At 44.7% G+C, this 27,197-nt stretch overlaps 1 protein-coding gene across 1 annotated transcript; it reads left to right on the plus strand.

Moving 5' to 3' along the window:
* Positions 1-2,406: 2,406 nt before the first annotated feature.
* CLIC1 (chloride intracellular channel 1) lies at positions 2,407-26,793 on the plus strand. Its single transcript, XM_072125848.1, has 6 exons — positions 2,407-2,606; positions 14,995-15,104; positions 20,205-20,330; positions 22,158-22,264; positions 25,366-25,547; positions 26,058-26,793. Exons 1-6 carry the CDS (start codon positions 2,571-2,573, stop codon positions 26,217-26,219), a joined length of 723 nt encoding a protein of 240 aa, XP_071981949.1. The 5' UTR covers positions 2,407-2,570; the 3' UTR covers positions 26,220-26,793.
* The last annotated feature ends 404 nt before the right edge of the window (positions 26,794-27,197 follow it).

A 27,197-nucleotide genomic window follows, 5' to 3' on the forward strand; every position in this document is an offset into this window, starting at 1 on the left:
TTGTAGAAGCTGAGGTGTATATTATGAGGTTCTGCAGCAGCTGAGGTGTGTATTATGAGGATCTGCAGCAACTGAGGCGTGTATCATAATGTTCTGCTGTATCTAAGGTGTGTATGATAGGGTTCTGCAGCAGCTGAGGTGTGTAGTATGAGGTTCTGCAGCAGCTGAGGTGTGTAGTATGAGGTTCTGCAGCAGCTGAGGTGTGTAATATGAGGTTCTGCAGCTTCTGAGGTGTGTGTTATGAGGTTCTGCAGCAGCTGAGGTGTGTATTATGAGGTTCTGCAGCAGCTGAGGTGTGTATTATGAGGTTCTGCAGCAGCTGAGGTGTGTAATATGAGGTTCTGCAACTTCTGAGGTGTGTATTATAAGGTTCTGCAGCTGCTGAGGTGTGTATTATAAGGTTCTGCAGCTGCTGAGGTGTGTATTATAAGGTTCTGCAGCTGCTGAGGTGTGTATTATAAGGTTCTGCAGCTGCTGAGGTGTGTATTATAAGGTTCTGCAGCTGCTGAGGTGTGTATTATAAGGTTCTGCAGCTGCTGAGGTGTGTATTAAGAGATTCTGCAGCAGCTGAGGTGTGTAATATGAGGTTCTGCACCAGCTGAGTTTTGTATTAAGAGGTTCTGCAGCAGCTGCGGTTTGTATTATGAGGTTCTGCAGCAGCTGAGGTGTGTATTAGACAGATCCTCCAGCACCTCCCCCGCCCGCTCTGCAGCTCCCATTCCTCCTGAGTGATGCTTGGACCCTATTATTCAGGGCTTGGCTCCTAATTCCTGGGCATGTGATGTAACAGATGGGATTCCTTCCCTCTGCCAGGCTCCTATTCACACAGGAAGCCGCCATTTATAGGCATCACCAGAACTTACACAAATACATTGTTGCCTACACAAGCTGCGGTATTACAGGGGACGATATGGCGGCATAACACACGCACGCGCCTCTATCTGATATGTACTAGGACTAGACCTATCATTATGATATCAGAACAGAGGAAACCTGTCAGCAGCCTATGATAAGCTGTTTGAGGCCGGCAGCACATGTGGTGTTTTGAACACATAGGTTTTTTGAAAAGCCGTCCGTTTTTGACCGGTTTTACCAATTATCTTAATTAAAACTGGTCAAAAACGGATGCCTTTTCAGAAAACGCTTGCTTTTAACGGACTGCTTAAAAACGTCCGAAAAATCGGTCCAAAACGCCATGTGTGACCGCAGCCTTAGGCTGTTGCCACACGTAACGCTTTGTCTGCGTTTGCGAATGTCAATGAAACATAGAAACATTGATGCGATCAGGCCCTGGTGGGTGCGGCTTTGTCTGCGTTTTCGTCCAAACGGTCCAAAAATGGCCTAAAAACGCCACGTGTAAACGCATGCGTTTTTCCCAATCTGAAAACGCACTACTAAAAACGCCACGTGTGTCACCACCCTTAGACTGTTTTATAAATAAGCCGAAGGGTGATGCCACACACGGCGTTTTGAAACCGTTTTTGGTCCATTTTTAAGCAATGCAAAACGAATCCGTTTTTGACAGATTTTCCGAATTTGCGCAGTAAAAAATGTTATTTTTTACGCATGCGTTTTTTTAACGGACTGCTTAAAAACGGAGCAAAAACGTTTTCAAAAAACCATGTGTGACCGCAGCCTTTATAAATAAACCTAAATGTGTATTTTTCATGTATTTTTCATGAGTGAGGGGCATGTATAAACGCCATTAGGCCGGTGAAACACGTGGCGTTCTTGTTGCGTTTCTGTTGTGATTTCAAACGCATTGAAAACGGAGGCATTTTTGCACATGCGTTTTTCAAATGTTTGCTTGTATTTGCAAAAACACAAGTAATTGCACGCGTTTTCAGAGCACAATGAAAATGCACCTCAAAAAACGCAGACAAAAAAAAAACGCAGGGGAGAAAACGCTAAGTTAAGACACTTTATCCAAAAACCCATCGAAAAAGCCAATATGCAAATATGATGCATTTTTCAAGGATGCAAAAACGCAATAAAAACATAAGTCTTGATAGATTTTTCTTGATTTTTTAAATTTTGCAAGAAAAGTACTGCAGCTTTCTTTCTACGTGGATTCGGCAGGAAGGAGAAAAACTTTGCTTTTTCTTTCTAAAAATAAATAGCATCAAAAAAATTCCAGAAAAATTAAAAAAAAAATAAAATAAAACGTTTCGTATGTGAAGCCGCTCTTGTACTTTTTGAACCACCAAGAGCGATCCTCTAAACCGTAATCTAAGTAGCGTGAAAGTCGTACGTACAACGAGGCGTAACCTTATGGGCCTGTACAGAAAGTGTGTGCGTAGCCGCAGCCCAAACTGTGCTGTGACTGTGCCTCACCCCAGACACCCCCCAGCTCTACCCCCTCTCCAATCCGCAGCCTCCCTGTTGTCTCTTCCTGCCTCAGCCCCAGGGCCAGCCTCCCGCAGCCACTTCCCACCCCACCCGTCTCTAAAGCACTAGCCAGCACCCATTCACTCCGCACTCTCTGGATCTTTCCCTGCTACAAAACTTTTCTATATTACTGGACTGAGCGCACCCCCAAATCCAGAGACCCCCCCCAAGAAGCGGCCAAGATGTCAGAGCAGGCTGATGTGGAGCTCTTTGTGAAGGTGAGCGCTGCTAAATATCTCATCTGATGTTTCTATAGTCATTGTTCTACAACAGGTGGTAGGTTAGGGGGAAAGCTGGGTGGCGATCGGTGTTGCTGGTTACAACCCAACTCTCCTAGACTCCTGCAAGGCGATCGGGCCAAAAAGATTCCTGCTTTTTTTTTTTTTTTCCACTTAACCTCCTGATCTGGAGAAGCTGTAATGGTGGCTGCGTTTCTGATCACCCAGCTTTTCCAGCAGTAGTAAACTTTTTGGAAGGCGAATTAATATCTTTGCATCCAATTATTATTTTTTATTTATTTTTATTTTTTTAAATTGCAACCAATAACGTTTCGGATGAATGATCCTCTGTCATGTATGTCCGGTGTGGGAGTGACTCTCCCTATGAGATGTTATCTCGGAGATCTATTTACTGCATGTCTTGTTGCTATAGGCTTTGGCGTCAGGTTTTTGTGCATTGATTTTGCTATAATGTACCCCTATCCTTAATTTTCAGCCCCTAAATTGTATCTGAATAACCTTGGCTGTGTGAGCGTCGGACTGGAGTTCTGTAGGTCCAAAATTAAGGGTTTGTTCCGACAGATGAAATATGGTTTTTACCCCAAAAACAGCTCCACACCTGACCATGGTTTGTCCTGGTATTGCAACACATCTGTATGGTATGCAATAGAACTAAGCCGCAATACCATTTACTGCCCACAGTCAGGTGTGGCGCTGTTTTTGGAAGAAAAAATCCAAAATAGATCCTTGTAATCTCCAAATGTGGTTGTCTTCTTCTGGATTTCTCGGGCTCCTTACTAGATCCTGTGCTTCTCCGGTGGGCCAGTCCGACACTGGTGATGGCACCTGAAGTTCGTTGAAACCAAAAATACCCATTTCAAAGTTTTTGTGTAGTTTTATTTAACAGTACATATATATTTGGTAGAACTTTTATGCGTGTTTGTATCCGTCGCTCCGGTGAGAAGCAAACTAACATGCAAATGATTTCTTTTCTATGTAAAATAGAACCAAAAACAGGTCAAAAGTATTATGTAAGTAGCCGGATCAATCTATACGGATCCTGTGCATTAGTAGGAGTCGCTCTGTACCAGAACAGGTTTTGGTTGTTGGTGGAGGGGGATGGGATGTAGATTACAGTCACCAATGGAGGGACTCGGGTGTACAGTGCACTTTTTTCACCGATGACCTAGAAGGTCAGGTTGAAGGCCTCGTGCACTGAGCTGCTGTCATATTGTCTGGCTAGATTTACAGGGGACCTTGTTAGGTTTTATAGTATGGGTCGTAAAGGTTAGTAGACAATTTAGGAAGCGCAGAGACAGATGTTCAGGGCGTTTGCATGTCTTGCTGTGACTGATTTGTACATACATACTCAAAAGTTCTAGACCTTGAAGAAGAACTAGCTACAATTGTCCCCAGACTGTGTCTGGTGTTGTAAGGGCAACCAAAATATCCTAATTCAAGACCAGGACTTGATCTAAACTGAATCGCAACTTTTTAGCTGGTTCTGACAAAGGACCACAGAACTTTACAACCCTCCATCTTTGCATCCATGACGTTCTTGTAGGGGGCTGGCTACCTCCATGCTTGCTTTGGTATTGTATGGAGGCACCAGGGGACCCAATGCATGGATGTCGGAGGGCAGTGAAAGCTGCTGAACATATGACCTGTTGACAAACTTTGTCTGGAAGTTGCAGCTCAGTAATTCTGGTGGGGACACTTTATTTTAGTGGATCGCCCCTTTTAATAGATCACAAAAACATGGTGGTAAGAAAAAAGGTGCTGTAGGAGGACCTCAAGTAGGTCACAACAGTCAGGAACCAAGCCAGCTTACTTTTTGTCCCATCTTACTTCTTCAAATACTTGACTGAAGTCCAGAATCCTAGCAACAGATCCAACCAAGCCTCATTCTTCACATAGCTAGTATCTACCAGGGTAGCCAACAAGAGTCCAGTAACTAAGGAAGTCCATGGTGGGCATGAGAAGAAGACTGTGTACATAAGCACACAGGGCAGGGAACTATGTCATGGCTGATGGTCGTCATTATGCAGTAGGGCCTTCTTCCAACTTGCTTCTGGGTCCCATGGTTATGCTCGTGGTAAAAAAAGAACTTCTCTGAAGCCCTCATGAACCATACTTTAAGGCCAACCATGCAAGAATAGCTCCTGGCACACCGAAACGATTGTACTGATAACCTAAACAAAGTAATGGTCGTGAGATGAACGGCCAAGAAGTGTGAGGAGCATTTAATTTGTTTTGTTTTTTTGAAGGACATGGAAAGTAAGTTGCTGACAAGTACCTGGAGGTATCTCCTAAGGCATCAGAAGATTGGGTTTGATAGAATTGATCATACCTTATCTTTTTTCTTCACCTGTCAGCATAGTGTTGAGGCCACCATTCCCATGAGCTAGTCGGCTGGTGGGTTTGGCTGACTTATGTAGTTTCCATCTGGGTCTCCAATGTTTCCAATTTCCTTTTTGAGAGCTTAAGAATTTTGCTTTACCCACTTGTGAGATGACCTGCGATGAGTCAGACTAGAGAAGGGGCAAATAATGACGGACAAAGCATTTTTGCAAAATGAGTAAGGATGAGGTCGTGCAGTCCAGAAAGGCAAGGTTCACGATGGAGATCCGTATGATCTCCCAGAAGGGTGAGTCAGGGACTTAATATGAAATTAAAGGGACGTTGTTAAGGTCCAGTGATATAATCTGAGATCCACATCTCTGCTTTCTGTCTAGGGAATAATTTATATCCAGGCTAGGGAGCTGTAGATTCCTGATATCTGAGGAGCCCATTATTCCAGGATCATTTGGGGTGGATACAAGTGTAGTACAAAATCCGTAAAAATCATTCTGCAGCAATACGAATGCACCGATAGCAACGTACGGTGTAAATGTCTGCAAACCAATCGCTATTCTAGTCTCAACGCTTTGTAATGTTATTGTAGGGGGTGTAAAACCCACCACATGATGTTCTTCGTTCCCTTCTGACAGCGGAGGTTGTGTCACGGCCATATAAGGCTGAATTCACACAAATGTTTTTTTTTTCAGCAACTTTTTTTTTTGCACTACGACTGATCCAAGTGGTTTTGAAACCCAGTGATTTAAATTTTGCAGCAGTTTTTAGTTTATTCCCCTTTGTGCACCCTGCTGCCTGTGACATGGGGTGTTGACTGTGAATAGATGGACCTCCATCTGTTATCCAGAGTAGAGGGGATGACCATGATCATCTGTCACCCTGGAGGACCCGCCATGTCTTTACATTACATACTGGGCACATTTATTTGAATAAACGGCATGTAATACTTAATTTCCCCTCCGGAGGCACTGTGGGGAGATTGAATACCTGCTGCTACGATCCTTTCTGGATGACAGTCGATCACTGGATGATGACCACCTATTTTTGGCAGACCTGCCTGATACCCAGTCTAATTTTTTTTATTTACTGGCTTTCCTGTTCCTGATAAACTCCCAGCATGTCATAAAATAACATGGACATGTTCCAGTTGTGTTTGTGTGTGTATATACAATGCTCGTGGCTTTGCACAGTTTCTCTGTGTTACAAAGGGCACATGGATTTTGGACTCTGTATCCCCACCAATATCACGCTCTGTGCACACAGGATATGTCGCTGTGTATCGGGCCTACTCCCCTTCATCAAATATTGACTTAGAAACCCTACGGGCAGAGCATCGTATAGAGCAGGGAAGGTCACATTACAAGAGGCTGCTCCATAAGAGCTGTTGTGGTCACCAAATCTTGTTATTGCCCAACTCTAGTGATGGTTCCGGCCTTGTCATACATTACAACAAGGCGTTACTGTTACGTTCTGATATGGAAGTAATGTGGGTGTTAGGGGAACTTCTGGACCCATTGTTCTTGAATGACACATACTAGTTTATATGTAAGGGGGGGTCTCGTGAGTAATGGTGGGCTATAGTGAGATAATGGGAGCTCTTCCTGTGAGAACCACTGCCTGAATCCTGCAGGAAGTGAGATTTATCTATAAACATCCTGCTCTCGCATACCAAGACCACTGTCCACGCTAAATTCTCCAGCCTCAGCCCTCCGTCCTATAGCTGCATACCGTGGTAGGAGGCCCTGTTTTCATAAATTTGCCCCCTGATGAAATTGCCCCCAGAGCACTAGTAAGAACAGGCATCAGAACAGCTGATTGGGAAGGCTGGCGGTGGTGTCAGGCTGTCTGATAGATCATCTATATCCACCTGTTGGATGTTTCCATCAGAGCTGGAAACTCTGATTATACAATATCATAGTTGAGGAAGCAGACAAAATTTAACTAAATACTATATCATTATTAATTTACCGTAGGTGACGGACTGGCCCACCAGAGAATCGGAGAATCCTCCGGTGGGCCATTCCTCTAACCCATTACTTGATTCCAGAGGCACAACCGAAGGGAATCCAATTCGGGAAGTACTAATGTATATTTCAAATGGGGTTGTTAGAAGGTTGGCCTAAAGAATAATTTTAGGAACCACAGTTGGACGCTAATAAAAAAAAACAAAAGCAAAAAAACCACTGCATGATATGGTTACAGGCAGTTCCCAGGTTACGTATAAGATAGGATCTTTAAGTTAAATTTGTATGTAAGTCGGAGCTGGTATATTTTATAGCTGTAATTCCAGATATAAATTTTTTTTTGTCCCTCTGTCAATTGGATTTTTTACTTTTGTGCCGTCATGGGAACATGGATGATCTAAAAAGCTTCATTACAGACACCTTACAGCTGATGATTGCAGCCTGGGACTAAAGCAAAGCATCCAGAGAGTCAGTGACATAACTAGAAGCTGATGGGCCCCAGTGCAAAGTCTGTGCCAGGCCCCCGACTATAATGTATGGTTTGTAGTAATAGTCTTCTCATATGGGAAAGTGACACGGTAAGGGCCCCCTAAACCTCTTGGGCCCAGGTGCAACCGCAACCTCTGCACCCCATCAAGTTACGCCTGCAGAGGGCTTCACCAAGTCGGGTGTCCGTAAGTCGGGGACCACCTGTAATTTGGTGTTATTCTTGTGAGGCTTCGGCTTCTCCCATGAAGTAACAGTCTTAACTGTGGTTCTTGTTATCTATTATTCATGGCAACCAGATTTGTTAGAGACAGCTGGGAGTTTCTCTTGGCACCAGGCCTGCACTGATACAGTAATAATGTCAGTCTAGATATTAGTCATAAATTTTACTTTGGACACAGGCCACAGGAGTTTTATAGGTGGTGCTTGAAACCAGGTTCAACATCTGGGGGTTTCCGAAGGGCTTCGTGGTAAACCGAAAAACGGGTAAACGTTGAGCTTGGCTATGGCACCTTCCAGTATGGAAAATCACAAAAGATCCCATAATGTTCCTATGATTGAAAGGATCATGCCTGGAGGCGATCGGCTCACCGTCAGTCAACCGCACGTTTTCCATTCAGTGGCTCCTATAGGATAAATGAGGTATTACATGGTGGCTAGTTCAATAAACAACTATCCATGTAATACAAGGACGGCTTAATTCTGCCTGGATGATGAAGCTGCAGCCACCTTATAGGCATCTGAATTTGACTAGAGGGTTTATTTGGAATGACTGCTGACCAATTAATGCTGTTCCAAAACTTGGGCTGGAGTTTATCTTGTACAAGACCTCAGGGGTGGGTGAATTTGTAACATAGTTGGGCCTTTAACAGGGTTTTCTGGCTTAACGTAGTAGATTGGTAGTGGTCCAACTCCAGGAGCACCTTCAGATCAGTGGTTCTTAGGTTATAAACAGAGAATGAAATGAGAAGCAAACTGCGCCATTCTCTGTTTGGTGGCTGAATTAAGCCACTACAGCTTAGCTCCCATTCCAATGAATCGGAGCCCATCTGCTGTCTCCTTCCTCTTTTCCCGACTGGTGAGCATGGCTGATATGTCTGGGTGCTGGGCTTACCCACAAGTTTCATATTGACGACCGATTCTATGAATAATTTAGTAATATTTAGCACTCAGAAACCCCCAGTGAGTATATTAGTCTCCTGATTTCAGTAGATTTTCCTGGTGCTTTATGGGAGTGTTACATCTCTTTGACGTTGAGCTTCTTCTTGTCTCCATATTTGGAGCAGTTTTGTGTTTGCACGGCAAATTCCTCCGGGCACGTTTCTGTAAATATCCTCTGCTCTTGGATAAATCTATTTGTAGATCCTGAAAATCCACTTAATGACGGTTGATAAGAGGGACGCTCGCTATTTTCTTGCCGTATTGATCGTAAATTCCAGGTACGAGGAGTCTCCTTGGAGATGCTGGCTCCTGTGTGTGCAGGACATAACATAGAAGTAGTCTGTGTGCTGTACTAGGTGGTCAAACCCTGTAAATTTCGATCCTTCCTCAGTATGATTGACTGACATATTATCCTTAGTTGCATCGTAAATTGATGACTGGTCACTCGTTCCAGCATCTCCGTGCCTAAAGATGTCCTTAAAGTCTCTCTCTCGTGAAAGCCCTAAATACGTAATTGTGATGGACTTGATTGACTCATGTCTGTGACAAACCGTTATCAGTGTCTGTCATTGAAATAGAAACCGCATTCCTCGCACCATCATAAATACCTCTGTAATTACTTTACCTCCATTAATGGGTAGTCCCTGCCTTAAGTCTAATCTCACCGTAAGTGTGGGCGTCTACTCCTGACGCATTCATGAGGATGGACTCAACCCGTACGCCCGAGTTCCCTCTTACTTGGACTACTATGACACTCTTTATGGCTCTGTGAGATATTGGCATTTGTAGGCACATAGTGGGCCGCGCTTTACTTGTTGAGTGAGGTCTTACCATGCATGGGTCACTTAACAAACAAGCCTTCTGCTGGTGGTCCAAGTACATGTACCTGGCAACAAGGATTTCACCCAGTAGACAACTGTGTTGGACTTGGACTTTAGAATGTTTCATAAACAAGCTGATCATTGAAGCGATCCTCCATCTAGGCCAGTGGTGGTGAACCTATGGCACGGGTGCCAGAGGCGGCACTCAGAGCCCTTTCTGTGGGCACCCAGACCATCACCCCCAGCACACCAGACAAGACTCAAAGACTCTTCCTGCAGTTACAAGCAACTTAAAAGATGCTGCTTTCAGTCATATATTTAAGTGATAATTACTTGGCTACTTGGGACTGTAGGAAGAGGGAGAATTAGACAGGGGCGAATTATCTTTGGAAGACCTCCTGCTGGCCCCACGATTCTCTATGTACAGAGGGACACTGGAAGGAAGCTAAAATGATGCAAATTTTCCATCTTGTCCTCAGGAGGCCAATATGATCGAACATTGTTGAAGAACAGGGAGCAATAAGTTACTGCTTTAATTTTTGGTTGGCACCTCGCAATAAATAAGGGGGGTTTTGGGTTGCAGTTTGGGCACTCGGCCTCTAAAAGGTTCACCATCACTGATCTAGGGTATTCCATTTCCCAGCAGTGCCCCCACAGGAGAATCTCAGTATTACACAATTGCGAATTTATAACAGTTATGTGCTTGCTGGGTGATGTCCAGGTCCTCCATAATTTGGACTCTTCATGATCGCATTTAACTTCATAACTTCAGCATTGTGACAAGGTTTTGGAAATGTGGAAACTCCCCTTGACTCAACGACTAATGTTCTGTGGTTTTGGCCGCTCTTCTTTGTATTAAGGGAAGGAAACTGTAGCCTCTTTTGTGTAGTTTGGTACACCCCTTTTGGTACTAGGAGTAGGCATTGCTATATCCCCCTCTGTACCAAGAAACTAATTTGCATAAAGTGTTTTTTTCTTTTTGTTTGTTTTTTCCAAAAATGTTGTGTCCATGGGGGGGGTTTGAGTCCCACTTGTGATACTCCACAAAGACTGGGGCCCTAGTTATAAGCCTTTAGGCCTTGGTTTTTCTTTTTTCTCTTAGGTTGGCGGTGCCTGTGGTTCTCCACAAAAGCTGTAACCCTTCCACATAACACGTGTACATGTGGTTTTACTGACTTACAACAATCCCGATTGAAGTCTGTAGACCAGGTTGTTGGAGACGACCACAACACAAACATGGCCGATCATGTGTGAGTTTACTGTTGTGCTACTTTCAGTTTCTCTTATATGTTTAATTCATAAACGTGAGTGATCCCGTCCTTATATTTACGGATAAAATGTAAAGCCGCAAAGGCTTTCATCCCCCTCTTCAAGGACATTTCGAGAAAAAAAATTTGTAAAAAAAAAATTCCTGAGCCACCTTCAACTGCTCTCGTGAACTGGAACTCTCTACTTGTGGCCAGCATCTTGTCTAGGAAGAAGCCCTTGGGTGATATTAACGCTCCCTGTGTTTACACAGAAACGGCCCATCGCCTGCCGCCATGCACCAATGTTTACTAAACCTCATCATTGGTTACTTAGAGGAATGTCACATAAGGGCAGGGCGCCAAACCTGCTCCAATATCAGCCTTTCAGATTTTTAATTTTCCATACCTCATCCTTGTCAATTATCAAATTTTATGGGGGGGGGGGGGGCATCAAATGCTGCCCCCCCCCCAAAAAAAAAAATAATATTTTTTTATATATATTTATTATTTTTTACTTTTAAAAATATTTTGGTCAAAGATTCAGATTTTTAAATTCAACACCTACCCTCAGGGGACTTTTTCAATATCCAGTCAACAAGGAGCTGGCATGGCACCCACCATCCTTAAGAATCAGTCTTTTCAGTTTATGAAGCACAGCACCCTAAGTTGTATAGTGGATGAGTTTAGTATTGCAGCTCATTAACATGAAGATTACTGAAGTATGAATAAAATGAATGAGGTCACTGGCCTGAAACATGGAAGTGACGCCCAAAAATGGGCATTACTGTTTCAAATCGCTGTCAGAACTCGATGAGTGCTCGGGCTCAGCCGCCTGACGCGGACATATAGCCGGATTGGTTGGGTGACACCCCTAGCAACTAGCCATGGCCAATCATAGCCATGGTTAGTTGCTAAGGGCGTCAATTTGATGTTCGCCCGCCAATCCAGCTACGTGGCCAAACTCACACCTGACCATTGGATCTGCTCATTTCTAGTTGGGACCCATCAGATCAGAGACTGAGACAGCTGTCCGAAGCATAGAAAAATCATTATTATTTTTTTTTTTAATTTAGAAAATAATTATTCAACCCTTTTAAGGTCATGGTTTGTTCTGGACCATATTGCCAACTAAAATATTAAAGAATTCTAATATTTTATCTTAATATTAAAGTATGGTTATTACTTGGTGAAGTGGCTCTGCTTTCCCTGTCTGCAGTTCATTTCCTGACCCATCGCCCAGGCAGAACACTAGACTCTTATACCTCTGCCCCATCCTCCACCACTCATCATTGTTGTGTAGTAATTGGTCAGATGGGGAAGTCTCCAAAAAATTATTCAAAGTGAAACTTGTATTACTTAAACTCCTGATACTGTCAAATGCAATGTGATTATTGGATGATGCAGTTTCTGTTGGTAATTATTTGCCCATTCTCTTTTTTTTTTTTTTTTGGAACCCTTTCAGTGCCTTGCACCGCCATGGTTGTATAACTGTTGCCCCAAAATCTTGTGGGTCTGGGTTGACAGGGTAGGATCTTGGAAAGCTAAAATGGGCTTCTCTAGTAGTGATGTTGTAGTTCTATGACACGGTTATACCGTAGGGATGTCGCCAAACATTCATGGCACAGAAAATGGTGCAAGTTTTTGATGAGAACCTTGGGGAGAAAGTAGGTTCCATTGACTCTGTTGGTCCATACCGGTCATCCTGTATTGACAGCCAAAGAAACTAATGTCCAGCTGACCATTGGTTATACTTCTGTTTCATGAGTGAGGTTTCATCACTTCCTGACAGCCATACTGGTGGTTTATGACTGTAGTCCATGCCTTCTTAGTCTGTGGTTTCGGAACATGTTGCGTTACAGAATGCAGATGCTGTTCTCAAGTTCCTTCAGACGACTTTCTCTTCTTTAAAAGGTTTTTTCCACCGAATGTTCCTCTTATTTCTTCATGTTATTTTTGGGATCTCAATATGACATCAATCATGGTGGCTTCCAATGTTCCAATCCCTTTGCTTTTATAGAATCCCCCAACTTTCGTATATTGATGATAACTGAGGTCCAGAGACTGAGAACATGACTTCTCCATGACCTATGGGTTGTTTGGTGACTTTGTAGGACTTGAAAAAGACTTAACTACTTGTGTGAAGAAATCTTTGGTTCCTACATTTGTTAATAAATTGAATAGAATCCATAACTTATTTCTACTGTCCAAATCTTTTCCAAACCCTTTCTTTTGATCTTGAGATAATGTTGACTTCTTCATCCAAAGATGCTGATTTTGAGATGAGTTGACCAGTGACCCAACTCGTAGTTTAAGGAGATGAGACCTATATGTTCTACTGTCCGTCATAACCCCTCTCTCTTCTCCACGTTCTTCTTGTTCTGTGAGAAGCATCTTTTTCTTTCTTTCCTTCCTCTCTTCTCCTTAATGCGATGGTGCACGTTTTTGGCTTGAAGGCCAAATTTTGTCAGGAAAGGTGTAATAATTCTCTGTCTGTCGGGAAGGCCATACTTGCAAGTAATCCTGCCCCTTATAAGAAAAAAACGTTTGGCACTGACTTGCCTTTTCCTCTGGGAGGAACCGGGTGATTTGGTGGGCCGCCACCCTTTTACAAGATTTACTCAATGACCTCATCTCTTTGTAGGGTCTGGGTGCGGTGTATGTGTACCTTCTTGCTCATAGCTATTTCTGTGCACAGATTTTTCTAATAAACACTAAATTAATCAGGTTCCATGCCCCGGAGCCATAATAAGGTCCTCTTAAAATTCCTTTGTTTGCCATATAATATTACATATAAACGTGTGCCATATAATATTACATCTAAGCTTGTGCCATTTGTACAGAGTTGTTAATTCTCCTCTGCTGCAACAGTCACACCTCGATAGCTGCGTAGGACCTAAATTTATCACGTAATACATGTGCAGTGACCTATAAAGTGCAACCAATGGTACATTTGGAAAAGCCATGGTGGTACCAGGCCTAAGACCATTTGGGAAAGTATTTATGGGTAGTTTTTAATGTAAACCCTGTTGTCCACTGAATTTGGTCCAAAAACCTTGCTCCCTGCGCAGTCCAGATATCCCGTATGAAACCTAGAAACACCAAACTGAATGGACATGCTCCAGGTTTATGGGACTGAACTTGCTGATGGCCAACACGTTTGAGACTGATATCGTGTATCTATCATATGACCATCACTTCTAACACCCCTCCTCCCCATCACCCATGGCTTCACAGATCTCCGACAGACGGATGTGATTTTGGCCGACTTAGGTCACCACTGTGTGTGTCACGCAACAAAACCTAATCCCGTCATTTACCACAGGTGTGGCCATCTAAAAATAACATTCCTTCCTAGGAGATTATTGACCCGGACACACAAGGGTTCTCCTTACAATGTGCTGAAATATTCCTTTTTTTTATGCATTTCTTAAGAATATTCCATTTCCGCTTAGTAATCTAATTTGTCTTCAAATTAAAAAAGTTTTTTTTTCCCCCCAGTATTATTTCTGTATTTTCCTTTTTGTTTTGTTGTGCCGATTGTGGATGTTGGTGATTGATTATTGTTTTAAATTTTTTTTGTGTTTGTGTGTGGGCGTTGTTTATTTTAATAAAGTTTTTTCGTTTAGGAACCATGACAAAAAGTTATGTTCTTTGATCCCATTGTGAATTTTATGCAATTTTTAACCCTCCCCAAATGCAATGTGTGAATTAAACCTAACAAAGACGCAGTCTTGACCTGTCGGGCGTCTCAGGTTTATTCTCTCTCGGGTTAATGTTTGTCCAATGAATGTGTATTCTCTCCTGCCTCTCCACACCCATGGTGTTATTCTCTGTTTAGTCCTGCTCTGCCTAGATCCTGCAGCTCCTCTTTGCTCTACACGCTAACTGAATTAACACCTTCCTACCTCTTCTTCTCACTGTCCGATGGAGCCCGGGGGCCTCTACCAATACTCACAGTACACACATTGTATTCTCCGTGCCAGGCTTAGTAAGACATGGGTGTGCCCCCATTAAAACTACGGAATTCACTAAATGGATGTGCCAAGAAATGGAGACGGGACTAGAGCTCACCTACTCCTCCACGTCACCCCCTTCATCCTCCATAGCCCCTCCTGACATCTCAGCACCACTTAATAATCCACTTCTCCGCTCCTTATTCTTCATGAATCCTATACGTTATTTGCTTTGTCTTTGGCTCCTTTCCTCTTCTCCACAACGGGGGTTATTGTCATTGATGTAAGGTAAAGCTGAGATGTCCATGATGTGCTCTATATATATATATATATATATATATATATATATATATATATATATACCTATTGTAAACCCCACTTTTTTCATTTCTCTTTTTTAGGCGGGCTCTGATGGACAGACCATTGGAAATTGCCCCTTTTGCCAGCGTCTCTTCATGGTCCTCTGGTTGAAAGGAGTCACGTTCAACGTCACGACGGTCGATATGAAAAAGTGAGAAACTGTCCGTATCCTTATGGACGTCCTATATTATTTATATTGTTGTGGACCTAAGAGGTCATGTCCACTCACCTTCCTACCCATGGCTAGTTTTTTTGATCCCGTAATGAGGATCACCAATGGCAATTTGGTGATTTGACTCAGAGGCAAAGATTACGCATAACTTTCACCATTGAGGAAAGAGGCGTCAACATGAAGCTACTAGGCCTCAATGTAAAATCTGAACCATGGCTGCCATCATTGATGGGACAAGTAGAAGGGGGGGGGGGGCAGCAAAATTGTCCTACCCCCGATAATGTAACACTGATAAAAACACGAGGCAAAGATTACACATAACTTTCTCCATTGAGGAAAGAGGCGTCAACGTGAAGCTACTAGGCCTCAATGTAAAATGTGTACTATGGCGGCCATCTCTAAGGCGTCATTGATAGGACAAGTTAATTGGGGGGCCAGAAAAATTGTCCTACCCCGATAATGTATCACTGATAAAAACACGAGGTAAAAACGCCACAGAAATAATATAGGTACTATATAAATAAATTATTATTAATAAAATATATGTAAATATAAAATTCCTGCTTGGGAAGCTGTTGGGAGACCACCACACACATTTTGGTCTGCTGATCTAATCACAATTGTTGTGTTTTGTAATATACATACACAGGTCGAGATTTATCATTACGTTTCTGAGGTAAAAATGTTCTAGTTGCTCATGGAAACCAATCAGAGCTCAGCTTTAATTTTATAAACAGCTGTGGGAAAATGAAAGCTGAGCTCTGATTGGTTGCCATGTGCAACAGTTCTGCTCTAAGAGACTGATGATAAATCTCCCCCATAATGTGTAGTTAGCCCATGATGTTGAGTGGTCTATTGTTCCCTGTTATCAGCCTATGGTAGGGTGGCTGACCCTTCCATAGTAAGTCGTGACTCTTTGGCTTGTATAAGCTGCTGCCTTTAAGTAATAAAAGTAGAAATAAGGCATAATAAAGTCCACAGATAGACTAGATACGAGATGTGTATGCGATGAGACTGATCGCTCTGAGTCACTGCCGCTTCAGCCCTACGACGTCTTACGTCCTGAGAGTGGCTGCCTGCCATAAAGCAAAGCCATTCATACTTGGGCAATCCTGTTTTCCTTCCCACACCCAGGTTGCAAAATGCATAAAGGAAGATATTTTGTTGTGAAGAGTTAAAGGGTGTGTAGACTTTTGCAACCATTTTGAAGTGTATGCCAAAACAAATACAACATGAATATAAAAGCTAATTTGCTGATATTCCTGATTAAAAATGAGCTACCGTTGCGTGTATTTAACTCGCGTGTAAAAATATCATTAAAAATATCTACAGTTCATATGCAGCTCTATGTCTCCATGGCTACAGACTACAAACCACCTGTCGTCAGGTAGCACCACTGCATTCACTATTTATGTTCTGGAGATACCTGACTACAGGATGACCCTAGACTGTAGTCTGTAACCATGGAGACACATAGAGCTGCATATGAACTGATAAGAGCATGCCTTACGATAAATGGGGGGTGCGCTCCCTGGAGGGTATATTTCTGGGGTTGATCTGTCAATTGTTAGGTTTAGGGAGGGGGTCAGGTTTAATGGCCTTTAGTTAAATCCCAATCCTATATAATAATAATTCTGCCATAGGAGAACAGGTGGCACCTCTATCTATGAGAGAATAGGAAGGTTGGTCCCAGAGGTGGCACCTCTATCTATGAGAGAATGGACAGGTCGGTCCCAGAGGTGGCACCTCTATCTATGAGAGAATGGACAGGCCGGTCCCAGAGGTGGCACCTCTATCTATGAGAGAATGGACAGGCCGGTCCCAGAGGTGGCACCTCTATCTATGAGAGAATGGACAGGCCGGTCCCAGAGGTGGCACCTCTATCTATGAGAGAATGGACAGGCCGGTCCCAGAGGTGGCACCTCTATCTATGAGAGAATGGACAGGTCAGTCCCAGAGGTGGCACCTCTATCTATGAGAGAATGGATAGGCCGGTCCCAGAGGTGGCACCTCTATCTATGAGAGAATGGACAGGTCGGTCCCAGAGGTGGCACCTCTATCTATGAGAGAATGGACAGGCCGGTCCCAGAGGTGGCACCTCTATCTATGAGAGAATGGACAGGTCGGTCCCAGAGGTGGCACCTCTATCTATGAGAGAATGGACAGGCCGGTCCCAGAGGTGGCACCTCTATCTATGAGAGAATGGGCAGGTCGGTCCCAGAGGTGGCACCTCTATCTATGAGAGAAAGGACAGGCCGGTCCCAGAGGTGGCACCTCTATCTATGAGAGAATGGACAGGTTGGTCCCAGAGGTGGCACCTCTATCTATGAGAGAATGGACAGGCCGGTCCCAGAGGTGGCACCTCTATCTATGAGAGAATGGGCAGGATGGTCCCAGAGCTGGCACCTCTATCTATGAGAGAATGGACAGGCCGCTCCCAGAGGTGGCACCTCTATCTATGAGAGAAAGGACAGGCCGGTCCCAGAGGTGGCACCTCTATCTATGAGAGAAAGGACAGGCCGGTCCCAGAGGTGGCACCTCTATCTATGAGAGAAAGGACAGGCCGGTCCCAGAGGTGGCACCTCTATCTATGAGAGAAAGGACAGGCCGGTCCCAGAGGTGGCACCTCTATCTATGAGAGAATGGACAGGTTGGTCCCAGAGGTGGCACCTCTATCTATGAGAGAATGGACAGGCCGGTCCCAGAGGTGGCACCTCTATCTATGAGAGAATGGGCAGGATGGTCCCAGAGGTGGCACCTCTATCTATGAGAGAAAGGACAGGCCGGTCCCAGAGGTGGCACCTCTATCTATGAGAGAATGGACAGGTTGGTCCCAGAGGTGGCACCTCTATCTATGAGAGAATGGGCAGGATGGTCCCAGAGCTGGCACCTCTATCTATGAGAGAATGGACAGGCCGCTCCCAGAGGTGGCACCTCTATCTATGAGAGAAAGGACAGGCCGGTCCCAGAGGTGGCACCTCTATCTATGAGAGAAAGGACAGGCCGGTCCCAGAGGTGGCACCTCTATCTATGAGAGAAAGGACAGGCCGGTCCCAGAGGTGGCACCTCTATCTATGAGAGAAAGGACAGGCCGGTCCCAGAGGTGGCACCTCTATCTATGAGAGAATGGACAGGTTGGTCCCAGAGGTGGCACCTCTATCTATGAGAGAATGGACAGGTTGGTCCCAGAGGTGGCACCTCTATCTATGAGAGAATGGACAGGTCAGTCCCAGAGGTGGCACCTCTATCTATGAGAGAATGGACAGGTCAGTCCCAGAGGTGGCACCTCTATCTATGAGAGAATTAGACCGGTCAGTCCCAGAGGTGGCACCTCTATCTATGAGAGAATGGACAGGCCGGTCCCAGAGGTGGCACCTCTATCTATGAGAGAATGGGCAGGATGGTCCCAGAGCTGGCACCTCTATCTATGAGAGAATGGACAGGCCGCTCCCAGAGGTGGCACCTCTATCTATGAGAGAAAGGACAGGCCGGTCCCAGAGGTGGCACCTCTATCTATGAGAGAATGGACAGGTTGGTCGCAGAGGTGGCACCTCTATCTATGAGAGAATGGACAGGTTGGTCCCAGAGGTGGCACCTCTATCTATGAGAGAATGGACAGGCCGGTCCCAGAGGTGGCACCTCTATCTATGAGAGAATGGGCAGGATGGTCCCAGAGGTGGCACCTCTATCTATGAGAGAAAGGACAGGCCGGTCCCAGAGGTGGCACCTCTATCTATGAGAGAATGGACAGGTTGGTCCCAGAGGTGGCACCTCTATCTATGAGAGAATGGGCAGGATGGTCCCAGAGCTGGCACCTCTATCTATGAGAGAATGGACAGGCCGCTCCCAGAGGTGGCACCTCTATCTATGAGAGAAAGGACAGGCCGGTCCCAGAGGTGGCACCTCTATCTATGAGAGAATGGACAGGTTGGTCGCAGAGGTGGCACCTCTATCTATGAGAGAATGGACAGGTTGGTCCCAGAGGTGGCACCTCTATCTATGAGAGAATGGACAGGCCGGTCCCAGAGGTGGCACCTCTATCTATGAGAGAATGGGCAGGATGGTCCCAGAGGTGGCACCTCTATCTATGAGAGAAAGGACAGGCCGGTCCCAGAGGTGGCACCTCTATCTATGAGAGAATGGACAGGTTGGTCCCAGAGGTGGCACCTCTATCTATGAGAGAATGGGCAGGATGGTCCCAGAGCTGGCACCTCTATCTATGAGAGAATGGACAGGCCGCTCCCAGAGGTGGCACCTCTATCTATGAGAGAAAGGACAGGCCGGTCCCAGAGGTGGCACCTCTATCTATGAGAGAAAGGACAGGCCGGTCCCAGAGGTGGCACCTCTATCTATGAGAGAAAGGACAGGCCGGTCCCAGAGGTGGCACCTCTATCTATGAGAGAAAGGACAGGCCGGTCCCAGAGGTGGCACCTCTATCTATGAGAGAATGGACAGGTTGGTCCCAGAGGTGGCACCTCTATCTATGAGAGAATGGACAGGTTGGTCCCAGAGGTGGCACCTCTATCTATGAGAGAATGGACAGGTCAGTCCCAGAGGTGGCACCTCTATCTATGAGAGAATGGACAGGTCAGTCCCAGAGGTGGCACCTCTATCTATGAGAGAATTAGACCGGTCAGTCCCAGAGGTGGCACCTCTATCTATGAGAGAATGGACAGGCCGGTCCCAGAGGTGGCACCTCTATCTATGAGAGAATGGGCAGGATGGTCCCAGAGCTGGCACCTCTATCTATGAGAGAATGGACAGGCCGCTCCCAGAGGTGGCACCTCTATCTATGAGAGAAAGGACAGGCCGGTCCCAGAGGTGGCACCTCTATCTATGAGAGAATGGACAGGTTGGTCGCAGAGGTGGCACCTCTATCTATGAGAGAATGGACAGGTTGGTCCCAGAGGTGGCACCTCTATCTATGAGAGAATAGGCAGCTTGGTCCCAGAGGACCTCTGAAGTCCAGCATTTCTGGTTTGGCGGCCTCTACTGGACATGTGGAAAAATGTTCTTGTTGTATACATTTATATTATAGATTTGCCCTTTTCCAATACTTTATATTTTATTTTATTTTAGAAAACCAGACAGCCTGAAGAATATCGCACCCGGAGTGCAGCCTCCTTTCCTTCTGTTCCAAGGAGATGTCCGAACAGACACCAATAAGATCGAGGAATTCCTGGAGGAGATCCTGTGCCCACCAAAGTATGTGCATGGGTCACAAACTGTTAGATATCATTACTTTGAGTAATGATATTACCACAAGATGGGAATATCCCTTTAAGAAATACAGATATGATACCGAGAAGGACCTTCACCCATGAAATCTTCGACCTATGTTCCTGTTCTCAATACACATGTACACAAGAGCCATTTTAGGACCTTTTGATGGTCCTCCAAATATCCTAAAACCGTAGATTGAAAGCGGGCAGTAGGGACACATCCTCAATTTCCAAAGATTCTAGTTCCAGATGTAGGAAGTGACACCAGACTTGTAGGGGCTATAATATTCATACCGGGCCTGTGGCAGTCTTAATACGCCCCTGGATCTCAGTATCATCCTCACACTGCTGTTCTCTGTGCTTTGCACATTGATCTGTGCCGCTGCCCTTCCCTTGAGCTTTAAGTGACAGATTTAGCATGATTCGGGTCTTATGTGTGTGAAGTCGTACATTTCTGCTAGACAAGAACAAGAATGGATGACAAAGTGGTGGTGGTCCTGTTGGAGTGGGTATCGGGTCGGAGCACATGTATGCTCTGCTGATTTGAACATGCAAGTCTCTGCAGTAAGGGAGATTAAAATATCTATTGCTTATGGAAGTGGTGGTGAATCTTTAACAGTGGAGCCCTTACACTAGCAGCCCCCTTTTGGTAGGGGATGAAATGTCCTTTATAGAATTCCCTCTGATATATGAAATCCCATATGTTTACCAATTTAACCCCAAGCCCAAAGCCCTGAGATAATGAGCAGAGATGAGTCATATTTTATGAGATAAGTCATATTTAGAGGCTGCAGGAGGAGTGTCATTTCAGACTCCCCCTAGATCAGTGATGGTGAACTAGGGGGTAAATAAATGGGTTTTGGTTGTAGTTTGGGCACTCAGTCTCTAAAAGGTTCACCATCACTGCCCTAGATTCTGTTCTATAGTATCTGCAGAAATGCTGGTGTCCTCTGAAAGATGAGATTTTTATCTTTAAAGTAAACATACCATTTGATTTGATGCATTATGAAGCAAACATACCTTGAGAATGCTATAGCTACACTGATGCAGAAACATATCTTGTTTAATCTCTGAGTTTAGTGGTTTTGCTGAAAAAACTATTTAGGACATTTCAGGACCTTGGGAAAGCTGGATTGCATTGTAGTAAATAAATGGGCAGTAAACTGGATCTTTACCTGCAGCTCTCATTTCCAACTATGTCTTTAACTGCCTGTATCTCCTGCTCTGTAGTTCACAGAACCACAATCCTGAGGCCATCTGAAGGTTGAGATTCTTATCTTTTATATAACACCAAATGTTTCTATGTGCTATAAAACTGAATATGGGGGCATCTGAAGTGATTCTGTCCCTGCAGCCTCTGAACTTGACTCATCTCAGATAAAATATGACTCTTTTTCTGCTCAAATGATTTGCGAGGAGATTTTTTTTTTGTTATAGAGTTCACATAAGAAGTGATTCTAGTAAGGTTATTTCATCCCCTAACTGTGGGGGGCGGCTAGTTTAATGGGGTAACATCTGGTGCCAGCATTACGCCTTTTTAAAGGGACTTGATCTGTTTGGAGACGTTAACCAACAATGAACAGTCAATCACTGTGCAGAGCAAATGAGGTCACATAAATATATATTTAGACCTTTTTTTTTTTCATTCTCAAAAATTCCTTTTACATTCATGTGAACCCATTGTTGTATTGCCCTAGATACTGTACAATCACAAACCTAATGAAGTGCTGCATAAAACCCGGTGTTGCTCACTCAACCGTACCGCTTTTAATTTGCATCTAATGTATTGTACCGCATCTCTCCCGCTCAGATACCCAAAGTTGGCGGCCAAAAACCCTGAATCTAACACAGCTGGACTCGACGTCTTTGCCAAATTCTCTGCCTACATCAAAAACCCCAACCCCGGTCTGAACCAAAGTAAGTGAAAAAATGCTGAAAAACTAGGGTCATGCATGTTGTCTTCTGCTAAACGCACACAAAAAAATTATTTAGACTGAATCTTAAAAGTATTGGATCTGCCCCTAGTATCGGATCTGTTGGGGGCAATCACCTGCACCCCACTTATTACTTTTAGTAGGGTCACTCCTGTGAGATATGCTACCCATGGGAGGTGGTCACCATTGCATGGCCTGGTTGTTGCTCAGTTCTATTAAAGCGCACGAGGCTGAGCTGCAATACCAACCACAGCCACTGTAAAATGTGCAGCGCTGTGCTGAAAGGAAATCTACAATCATAATCCATCCTGATAAACCAGGGACATTACTCATAGATCCAGGCACCGTGACAGTGATAATCTTCTTATATTTCTTATCCATGGCCTCCTTCCTTCCAAAATAAACTATTTATCATTATGCTAATGAGTCAGGGGGGGCTCTTAGGGTAACCAGAGCCCATCCTTGCTGTAGCTTCACAGGCTGCTACACTGTGCACTCTGTCTGCTGTAATCTCATACAGTGTAACACTTTGTGAAGCTATAGCACGAAGGGGCTCTGGTAAACCCCCCCCCCCCCCCCAGACACCTTGTGGCTCATTGGCATAACTATAGAAGTTGATATTAGAAGGGAGGAGGCCATGGATAAGAAATATAAGAAGATTACCACAGTCCCACTGCTTGGATCTATGAGTAATGTCCCTGCTTTATCAGGATGGATTTTGATGGGAGATTTCGTTTAACAGAGAAGTTAGCTGATCCTAATGATCTGATATTGGTGGTAGGAAGGTCCAACGTTATCGAGGCCCCGAATAATCCCCTAAAGATTCATAGAGAGAGTGAAATTGGGTGAAAGCTAGCAACAGATCCCTATGTGTTGGGTGGCTGGAGGTTGCCGGTCTTATTTGTCATAGCTATTGGAGCCCCCCACCAGGGCCCCACTAGGAAGTTTGGGACCAATGACTGGCAAATTTAGTGGCCCCTCCCACGAATTATAATCCGGCCCTGTGTGCACAGTGCGTTCCCTGCACCTAGGACTTGGGGCCCCTTCTCCTCCTTGGGGGCCCCCTGGACACAGTAACACTAAACCCCCCTGATGGCGGCCCTGCCCCCTACATCCTACAGTGGGTACACCCCTGCACCTGTAGGATACAATAGGCAGATGGTAGAGAAGGATGAAACCCTTGCACTTTCTGCACTCATTATAGCGGTATGGACGCCCGCCGCTGTCAGTCATGACCACAACTTCCTCTCTACGCCAGTTTCTGCTGACTTCACACTATTTCCGTGGTTTGTTTAGTGCATGAAGTCATATCTAGCCCCGGGGGAGTTTCCTGCAGAAGCAGTGAGAAGACAAACGAGACCTTGGGCTGTATTCACACAGTAGTGTACACCAGTGGACTACAGAGAGGAGAGGCCGAGATGTAAATTCAAAAATTCTTGATTTTTAACCTCCTGACTTCTTCTACATCTCCTATATATGTAGGAGATTTGTGTATGTTTCTACATCTCTATGTACTATGGGTCACCATGGTGACAGACTACAAACAAGTACTGTGTAGTCTGATACTGCCGTTATGTCTTTCTATCCTTTTTCCAAGTTCTCGTTTTGTTATTTGGAACAAAATAATTAACTAGTAAGTTATTAGCTTAAAAACTACTTATTATTTTATGTATTTTATTTATTTATTATTTTTAAGCTTGTATTTTAACCAGAAGAAGGGGTGGATTAAAGGACACCTACCACCAGGATGAAGGATTGTAAACCAAGTACACAGACAAATTGTTGTGTCCCCCCTATGGCTGGATCTGTTCTTCTTTAAAGGAAACCTACCACCACAAATCTACCTATAAAGGTAGATTGGGTGGTAGGTGCATCAATGGGACGTGAAGATAGCCCTTTTAAGGGCTAATCCTCACGTCCCCTCACTTTTTTGGTAACTTTTATTCCACATATATTTAAATTTACTTATGCGGCTACCGGGGCGTGGAGTAGCCGCATATGAGATTACATGAGGCGGCTACTCCACGCCCCGGTAGCCACTTTACCCCTCCTACTCACCCATCTTCGGCGCGCAGCTCCGCGTAGCTGCGCGCCCTCGTCCGGCGTCCCTGCCGCCTGCGCATGCGCAGAAGAGCAGGCCCGCGCCTGTTTCAGAGCAGTGACCGCGCAGGCGCGGGCCTGCTCTTCTGTGCATGCGCAGACGGCAGGGTCGCCGGACGAGGGCGCGCAGCTATGCGGAGCTGCGCGCCGAAGATGGGTGAGTAGGAGGGGTAAAGTGGCTACCGGGGCGTGGAGTAGCCGCCTCATGTAATCTCATATGCGGCTACTCCACGCCCCGGTAGCCGCATAAGTAAATTTAAATATATGTGGAATAAAAGTTACCAAAAAAGTGTGGGGACGTGAGGATTAGCCCTTAAAAGGGCTATCCTCACGTCCCATTGATGCACCTACCACCCAATCTACCTTTATAGGTAGATTTGTGGTGGTAGGTGCCCTTTTAAGCTTCCTATACCCTTCTTTTTAAGAAGAAAAGGCTTTAAACATTATGCAAATGAGCCTGAGGGACTCCAGGCTCCTTTAACACATTTGCATAATTTTAGAAACCTTTTATTTTGTAAAGAACACGGGGAACAAGAAGATAAGAGAAGATTAGACACACACACACACACACACACTACTATGTCAGTGTGCTTGGTTTATAACCCATCATCCTGGTGGTAGATTTCCTGTAAGCGATGTAACACATTACAGCAGGATCTGACTACACAGAATATGGTAGTCTGTAACCATGGAGACACATAGGTCGCCATAGAAGCTTAAATAGATGGTAGTATCCATTTACATACCGATATTTAGATCTTTGATTTTGACTGAAGTATTGATATTATGTGTCCTGGATGTAATTGACCCATAGTAGGGGATGCAGAGCATGACCTGAGGTTCAGGTATGAATATAAATAGGCCTATAATATCCCATGTGTCAGTATGTGATTGGTCTATGGGCACTAGATATCCTCTATGTACTTCTTTTGTTATGGTATAACCTGAGCATATAAACCCCCCCCCCCCCCCCCCCCCCCACAGCCCTGGAGAAAGGCCTCCTGAAGGCTCTGCGGATCCTGGACCTTTACCTGAACACTCCTCTCCCGGATGAGGTAGACGAGAACAGCGCGGAGGACGAGACGGTGTCTCACCGCAAGTTCCTGGATGGAGATGAGCTGACGCTCGCTGACTGCAACCTCCTCCCTAAGCTGCACATAGTACAGGTAAGAGGCGGCCATGTAAAGAACTACTCAACACGTAAGGGTTGTGGCAAGTAGTATGTGGGAGTTGTAGAATCGTATTATGCTGACTCTTTACTGAAATACTGTGTGTGGTACTATATGGCGGTACAGTCATAGCCCGGCTCGGATTACTCTAAGGTACCTAGTTAGCTGGGAAGGTCCATTAACCGAATTCTTATAAAACTGTCCCTTGCTACAGAGTAACCTTACTCCCGGGTCTTTAGGTAGACAAAGTTTAAGCTTTCACCTATCGGGTTACCATAATCCATGGGTAAATACTGTATTGTGATGCAGCTCCCTCCTCCCCTCTCACAGCATGTGGAATCACAGAGCTGTAGCTCCTTCCCTTCCTCTATGGCATGCGTTTACTGTATAAGACTAGTGAAAGGGAATAAGTTTGTTTTTTTTTCCTTCATATATTGAACGATATGGTACATTTTAATCATATGTGTTCTGCCAAGCACTAAAATCTCCACGTTTGTGTTCTCTCAGGTGGTCTGCGAGACGTACCGAGGCTTCAAGATCCCGGCCGAGTTTACTGGAATCCATCGCTATCTCACAAATGCCTACAAACGGGAAGAATTTGTTAGCACGTGCCCTGCCAAAGCCGAAATTGAACTTGCATACGGCCAGGTGGCCAAATGCCTGAAGTAAAAGCCCGGCTCTTCAAGGGAAAGAGGGACTCCTCCTATTTAAACTCCTTGTAAAAAAACAAAAATAGTTCGAAAAAATCCAAAAAGTTCTAACTTCTGTCCCTCGTCAGAAGGACGGAGATCTAATTGACCTGTCCAACTGCCTCTCGATTATCTCAGACCCTCTTCAGCTAACATGGGCCAATGTTACACTAGACTAGGACCAGTGTAGTTCCCAAATTTTCACATCTAGGTGGCGCTGTACTTGGCTGTGACCCTCTAGAGGAAGATCTATTCCCGCTGTGCATTGAAGCAATTTTTTTTTTACCGGTGTGACCCCCCCCCCCCCAATCTTGCATGTTTTTGTATGTTTTTCTAATCAATGCTCTTGTTACACTAGATGGGCATAGACAATCAACATGTTACAATTCTGCTACCTCCTCCTGAAAGAGCTTTCTATAGTAGTCCATAAAAAATGGACTATGAGATGATATGTGGAGGCCGGTCACATCCCCCTGTGCTGCAAGTGCCTTTTTAGTACCCCCCTGATGTAAATATGAGAACATGGGGGCGCGAGTAGGTATATATATTTTTTTGTTAAAATACAGTTAAAGGGGTTGTTTGGTTTAGAAGACCTTTAACCCACAAGGAAATTATATGAATTAAGGACCATCATTTGTTAAGATAGCAGCTTCAGGGTCTGTGGAGGACCTGCATAACACAGACTCCCTATTGATTTCAGTGGGAACAGTGTAATACTTAATTTCACCAGTGGTGGCACTGCAGGCAAATTGAACGCCTGGTTTCATCAGCGATCACAGCTGATCACAGCTGAGAATATCATGGGGACCTCTTTATCCAAAATGTGTGACAACCCATTGTAATTTTTTTAGATCCGTAAACTCTTGGCATTCCATATAAATTATCTGGCAGTAGAAACGCGTCATATCACATTTGTCACGACTTTACTTTCCTTATGGCACCTCTAAAATAATTTTTA

This window comes from Engystomops pustulosus, chromosome 9, assembly GCF_040894005.1.
Source record: "Engystomops pustulosus chromosome 9, aEngPut4.maternal, whole genome shotgun sequence".
NCBI classification, from domain to species: Eukaryota; Metazoa; Chordata; class Amphibia; order Anura; family Leptodactylidae; genus Engystomops; species Engystomops pustulosus.